Below are 6,946 nucleotides of genomic sequence, written 5' to 3'. Positions count from 1 at the left end.
CAAATCATTATAAGTGCATAAAAATGAGTTTGAAGTGAAATGCTTTTTTATTGGTTCAAATTCCAATTGCAAATTCCCAAGAGTGTGACTAGCCTTGGTTTGTTGTATTTTCTGTTACCATCACAACCCTTTATGAACTGAGTGGTAGAGCAGGGGTTTTAGGATTTTTGGTTTCTATACATCTTCAATCCTTAGAAATGTACAGCTATGGCCAATGGTTTTGCATCCCCCTATAGAATTAACTAATGTTGCTTCATAAATTTGATTCAAACCTGCTGAATAATGTTACGTTAACATACTGAATTACACACCGCTTTGTAATTATGTCTCAATCCTAAAGTTCTAGGTGATGCAAAAATTTGGCCATAGCTGTACATGGATTCTGACGTGATTCAGCTTTTATAAACAAACAACCATGTATATTCTCAGGCTCCTTAGACTGTTTTACCAAATTTAAATGAAAATGTACACGAAGAAAAGACTATCTTGAAGACCCACAATGTAAGCATGTGTCTGTGTGATGTACCTTCATGTATGGTATGCATTTGTACCTGTTTCAAATATTTATTATTTTGCGTTAAAAAAAGCATGTTCAAGACTGAAATAATGATGCCTACATCAACAGGTGTCAACATTTGACAGGGGACAGAAGGAAGTCCTGAAGGCGTGGTTCCTCATGTGTATTAGGAGGACATGTACTTGTTGCTAGCTCGGGAGTTGCTCTGTTCAGATGTACGGTCATGAGCTTTAGACTTCAAGCAGGACTGCTTCTCATCCAAAGGGAGTATGTCTTTCGACTGGCACCAGCAACCCAGACAGGACTGTTGAGAGAAAAGAAAATGGGCTTTGAACAGACTCGGAAGGAGCAGACAACACAGCACCTACTATATTACTAGTAACCTATAAATAGGACGGCTGATTATTACTTACAGCAGCTCCTCATCTCCATCTTTGCAGCTATATCTTGGACTACCTTATTTTTCCAATGGACAGGAACTGCCTCTTTGAAACTCGAGTTTTCATGAAACACACAATTCATTCAACAAACATTTCCTTTCATTCACATTCAAGTTGTGCAGGTTGTCCCAACTAGTTTATGGAGTTACTAGCATCACTATTTACAAGGCTTGGGATCAAGCATGAAGCAGATACAAAAGGCACTCTAGACTGACATAAATCACTTCTAATCTAAAGCTACATGGAGCTTTAAAATATAACACTTATAAAATATAAATATAACACGTCATTTAATGTATTTCTATATGTTATTGTGCCGTGATTTTGGAGATATAATGAGCGTAGTTTTTAAACCTGTCAGACTGCTATCCAGCTGAGTCTAATGGAATGAAACAGCAGTGGGTAAAGTAAAAATGGGATTTGGATCTTGTGAAACTAACTATATTATTCTTGTAACTTTAATTAATAAATTAGCCAAATAACCTCTGTTCAAATACCTTGAAGCAGTTTTTGAATCGTTTGCTGACCATGTAGAGAGCAATTGGGTTTATACAGGAATTCACTGAAGCCATGTTGATACCAATGTAATCCAGCACAAGAAAGAAGCTATTCAATAAACAAAAATACAAAAAAATATATAAATTAGATACGGAAAAAAAACACACGTTTGCATAGCATTGCATACCTGTTTAGTTTCAAATTGCACAAGTGTACTTACAATGCACAAAACATTTAAATAGCATTCTTACCTCAGTAATTCACATCTGTTGGGATCCTTCTCATCATAAATGGTTAACTTCAAGATTCTACTGAGATGCAATGGTAGCCAGCAGAGTGCGAAGACCAACACCAAACAAAAGACCGTCTTTGCTACCTCTCGCCTCTAAAGCAAATCACATAAAAAACAATTGTAAGTGATACGGCTACTTACAACCAGGGATCCGAGTTTTACACAATAAAAAACAGTGGTAGACACACAAACAACCATGCTATTTGGTAACAGTTAACACAGGAAGTGTTTATTGTTGTTCTTGTTACACTTGTTGTGTCTCTTTTTAGTTTATAATTTTAATTGTTCTTGAACTGTAACCTTCTGTAACCTTCTATTACAGTGTAACATGTGCAAGTCACTTTGGATAAATGCGTCTGCTAAATAAATAAATACAATAACAATGGTTACACGCTTACCAGCGCCATTAATCAATAAAACAAACAAACATACTTTTTTTTTTAACTTCAAATAGTTCATGTTAGTTCAACTCCAAGTTAGTGTTCGTCATCCGGACGGCTATTGTTAAAATAGAGCTGCAGCATTCCAGCTACAATTGGTCTGACTTTAGAATGGCACCACCTCCCTAATGTGCCTGCTGAAAAAATCTCAAACTGCCGGTTGATCTACTTGGTACAGAGGAATGTTTCACACTGTTCTTTGGCAGTTGTCAGACGTTGAAATTATCCAAACACAGTGGTCTATTTCAGTGTTTTCGGTGGCCCTGCTGTTCAAGCCTCATCTTGTTTATGTTTCCTTGCATTCAGTTTCTTTTGACTCGATCTTTAGGGGTGATTTTCTTTTATTGTTTTCAGCATCTTTGAACAGCTCTGACTACTGAAGTAACTTGAATACTGGACATATTAGACAGGTGTGTTTACGTAACTTAAAGCAAGGTTGCCTGTGTTCATTTTTACACATTATACGTGTATTGATTTGATTATTATCAAACAAACAAAAAAAGCCTTGCATGTTTTTTAATACCTCCCCAAACTAAATAGCTCCAAAATCATTTTTTCTGTGTTATCATAAAAAATCCATGTTTTTCCACGTTATTCTGCAGCAAACAGATTCCTAGGATCCCCGCATATAACAATAATACTAATACCATTTTTTTTTTTACTGTAATATGTTAATATTAAACTCAATTGACGTGGTATCAACTGCTATTTGTCAGATACCACACAAAATGTAATCATTCTTTAAGCAGGCATTGTTGCTGTAAAATTGCATATAACAAACACATGAGATTATACAGGTTATTTGAATGATTAATATTGTTGAGAATACCCTTACCTGTTTTATATGATCATTTAAAGCAATCTGCATCCCATTTTTCTTTCGTAGCATCTCACATGTCATTAAGGTGTAGAAAACAGCAGTGCAAGCCAGTGGCATGCAGAAGTAAAAACTAAACAGCCACCAGTCTTTAGCTGACTTGTAAAACTGGAGGAAAAAAAGAAAGATTTCAACAAGACCAGTGCAAGGCATGCCATGCAACAAATAATTGATGAGTGATTCATTTTAACATTAAAATAATATAAGACAATAGCACATTTTAGCACAGGATAGGCTAGGCCATTAAAGTGCTGTTTTTGTGTGGCAACCCCAATTTCCTTACCTGCATGAACTGTGATTTTTGCATTGGATGTAAAAGGCAGATTCGTAGATGCTCTCCTTTGTAATCCATTGCAATCATATCAAAAGCAATAGCCTCTGGCACGGCCAGGATGACTGATATAACCCATATAAGTGAAATCTCGATGGCCGTCCACTTCGGAACTCCGATTCCTTTAATGCGGCTCCAGGAAGCCACAGCTCGATATCTAAGGGATACATTTTTACGCATGTTTATCCTTTTCCAAGCTGCATCAAATGTATGAAATCAGGTATCTTCTAACAAGATTAGACAAACACGTTCAAGGTTCCTACCTGTCAATACTGAGCGCACACAAACTTAAGACCGTTATCCCAACTGATGCTTTTTGAATAAATGGCACAAGTTTGCACATTTCGACTCCAAAGGGCCAATCTTCAGCTAGGAGCTGTCAATGAAAAGCAAAGCCTGATTCAATTCCAAACCTGGTTTCTGTCACAATATGTATAAAGAGCATGTGCAAAATATTACACAGTTAAGATATACAACCTTGGTGTAATAAAAGCAGCTCTTCAAATGCATTAACACAGTTGGTGTCATATGCATATGGGATATTCTGACAAACTGATATGCCACACACAATTAAAGTACTGGTACATTATTATTATTATTATTATTATTATTATTATTATTATTATTATTATTATTATATTTATTATTATGGTAGTCCTAGGTCTGATGTACAGTTTCAGGAACCATAGAACATTTACAGAGCAAACATAAGTAAAGACAAATAAACAAATTAACATGGAGTATTAAAATAACCAGAAATGTTCAACCTTTGCAGTAATCACGTGTCAGCTATCCTCTTAAACATATGGATTTAAGGGTATCAAACCTGATATACTGCTGAACATACACCTCAGTTTATGATAAGCAAGATTATGAGTCATACTGTAGGGGAATTAGTTAAACGCATAATGTACATCTGTAGGCAGAGTAACATGTAAATCAACATACCTTGTACACGTTGACGGGTATAGCAATTACAATATGGAGGAGATCCCCTAAGGCAAGGCTGGCAATTAAGATATTTGGTCCATTCCTCATGCATTTATTTTTGTAGATAATTCTCAGCAAGGTGGAGTTGCCAATTATCCCAACCACAAACACCAGACACGAGACAACCGTGTTAATGTATTTAAACGTATCTTTTATTTCAGTCGGTCCGGAACACATAGGGGGGGATACGTGCCGCGGTCTGCCGGGGTTCATGGTTTTGGGGTAAGGCTGTGACACCAGCGAGTTAGAAATATTGGCACCTAGATGATCATTTGCATTAACTGTTTCCAGTGTAGTCTCGGAAGCGCCTAAAAGATGCGGTGGACCCCCGTGGGAAATCGGCTTCGGATTTGGATCCTTTTGCTGTGCAGATACTAACACGAAGACCACATTCCCAAGTACTACTATCAGCAACAGTACTGCTGAAAATGGGTTACTTGCCATCCTTGTTATCTGTTCTCGACTTTGTTAAACAATTAAACAGCTGTTTCTCCAGGTGTTGTTTGGTAATCCGATTTGTACCTAGAAAGGAAAAAAAACAAACAAAAAAAAAAAACAATGAAGAATATCATAATCACTAACTAACCATTAACCAAACCAACAGGCGATATTGTGGGATGAAATAAGGCATGTTGCATTCATCTGATTTATCTCGCAAAACTGTTAGAAGTAATAATAATAATAATAATAATAATAATAATAATAATAATAATAATAATAATAATAATAATAATAATGGTCTGGTTAATTATCCAAAGGACACAGAGAAATGGAACGATGCTGTGGAAAATGTATATTTAATCGCTGGCACGCTCATCAAAGAGAGGAACGCGGTCTAAGCTGGATAGCTCTGTTGCATGAAAGTGCGACATACCTGCTCTTACCTGCGGTCTCCATTAAATATTTTAAAAATCAAAATTGATTTAATTAAGGTGTACATTACTAGTACCAGATTGCTACCTGATACATTTAAATAAAATACGACTACATTACGACTACTACTACTACTATTACTACTACTAATAATAATAATAATAAACTTTAAAATTATGGGAACACGTATATAAAACTAAATATACATTTGTATCTACCATCCACTAAAGGGTACTCACATGAATGCGCTGCGCTTTCCAAAAAAAAAAAAAAACAACAAAAAAAAAAACCCAATACAACAACAACAACAAAAAAAAAAAAACCCTTCTTTAGATGTATTATATCCGAACACAGTTCTTTCTAGACCTGAAGCAACCCAATGGCATGTTTTTGCAATTTCATCAGCGCAGGGAAGAGACGGTTTTGCCTTTGCTAGTGACAGTCGTATGATGAAGTTTTCATTAGATCCAGTACTTGTGTGAGGAGGATCCTGCGGTTTAGTGAAACGCCGCCAAGAGCTCGTCCTGATCCCTCCCCTACTGAGTGCACGCTGTTGAGGAACGGAGGGAGGGGAGCATCACCAGGGCGTCCCATCTTTTGTAAGAGTGTCACATTCCGTTGATATTACCGTAGGCTACTTCATAAACAATACTAGATCTCAGCCTAGTGGTATTCTTTAAAAGTAAGAAGAAAACAACTCTACACAGGAGAAAAAAGTCCACATTTAGTTAGCAGTGTAAAGTTAGCACCAAAGAACAAACCACATTGTTTGAAGATCCTACCGCTACTTTAATAAACGTTTTTTTTTTTTAAATAATCAATTAATTAATTAATTAATTTTTTTGCACCTTCAGTTTTACATCTTTGTATTTTTACGTTTTATTCTGGTTGATAAAACGTAAACTTTCAGAATCAAATCTACACGGAATGTTTCTTCTGGTTAAATCTGAGCAGACTGAGATTGCTTTAGGCGATATGCTATAATAATAATAATAATAATAATAATAATAATAATAATAATAATAATAATAATAATAATAATAACATGGAAACGACATTCAAGTAATTTTAGAACATCACTACACACATTTCCCTAACAGCAAATTAATGATGTCAGCTTGTATTTTTATTTCGACCTTCGTTAAGGGAACGTTACATGAGTGCATCCTTCCTGGACGTACCCGTGCGTCACCCATTCAAATTCCCACACAGGGCCTGCAACGACTCTTGTACTGCTGTTTGTTTTGAAAGCAAAAACGTGCAGTTTCATCTGGTTGTCAAGAAGAAGTTTTGGGGTTTTGTTCAGATTTGGAAATAGGCAGCACTGCATGCAAAAACAATTCAGAATTATACTGTATGCAACGTTACTAACAGCATTGTGTTATCACAGGGGCAGGAGCCAACGGGGCAATTGGCCCCAACTTTTCCGACGGAGGGGGGGGTGAGCGTATGGTTTAACCCCCGTACTTTAATTCCTAAAAAAATAAGGCTCCCTACACTTTTCTAAAATGTAATTTGTGCGGCGATGTGACGCTGTTGTCTATTAACGCATTTTTAAAATGTATTATTATTATTCATTTTTATAAACGTGGTTAATTTAAATTGGAAAATATGTTCTGTGGTTATAGACAACTGTTGGTTATGGGAAAAGAAAATAAATGCATGAACATAACAGTTTCTTAGTAGCA

At 36.0% G+C, this 6,946-nt stretch overlaps 1 protein-coding gene across 1 annotated transcript; it reads right to left on the bottom strand.

Moving 5' to 3' along the window:
• Positions 1-583: 583 nt before the first annotated feature.
• On the bottom strand, positions 584-5,785 carry ednrba (endothelin receptor Ba). Its single transcript, XM_041259705.1, has 8 exons — positions 5,498-5,785; positions 4,344-4,907; positions 3,659-3,771; positions 3,348-3,552; positions 3,023-3,172; positions 1,707-1,840; positions 1,455-1,563; positions 584-821 (listed from the first exon to the last, which is right to left on the bottom strand). The coding sequence occupies exons 2-8, from the start codon at positions 4,827-4,829 to the stop codon at positions 684-686; spliced, it is 1,335 nt and encodes a 444-aa protein (XP_041115639.1). The 5' UTR covers positions 4,830-4,907; positions 5,498-5,785; the 3' UTR covers positions 584-683.
• Positions 5,786-6,946: the final 1,161 nt, after the last annotated feature.

Source organism: Polyodon spathula, chromosome 9 (assembly GCF_017654505.1).
Source record: "Polyodon spathula isolate WHYD16114869_AA chromosome 9, ASM1765450v1, whole genome shotgun sequence".
NCBI lineage: Eukaryota > Metazoa > Chordata > Actinopteri > Acipenseriformes > Polyodontidae > Polyodon > Polyodon spathula.
The sequence above is the reverse complement of the archived record's forward strand: the minus strand, read 5'-3'. Positions and strand labels throughout refer to the sequence as shown.

Coding starts and splice junctions, on each gene's coding strand:
- ednrba (XM_041259705.1), bottom strand. CDS start 4,829: ATGGCAAGTAACCCATTTTCAGCAGTACTGTTGCTGATAGTAGTACTT. Junction 3,553..3,658: donor TGTGCGCTCAGTATTGACAG/GTAGGAACCTTG, acceptor TGTATCCCTTAG/ATATCGAGCTGTGGCTTCCT. Junction 822..1,454: donor GATTCAAAAACTGCTTCAAG/GTATTTGAACAG, acceptor TTCTCTCAACAG/TCCTGTCTGGGTTGCTGGTG.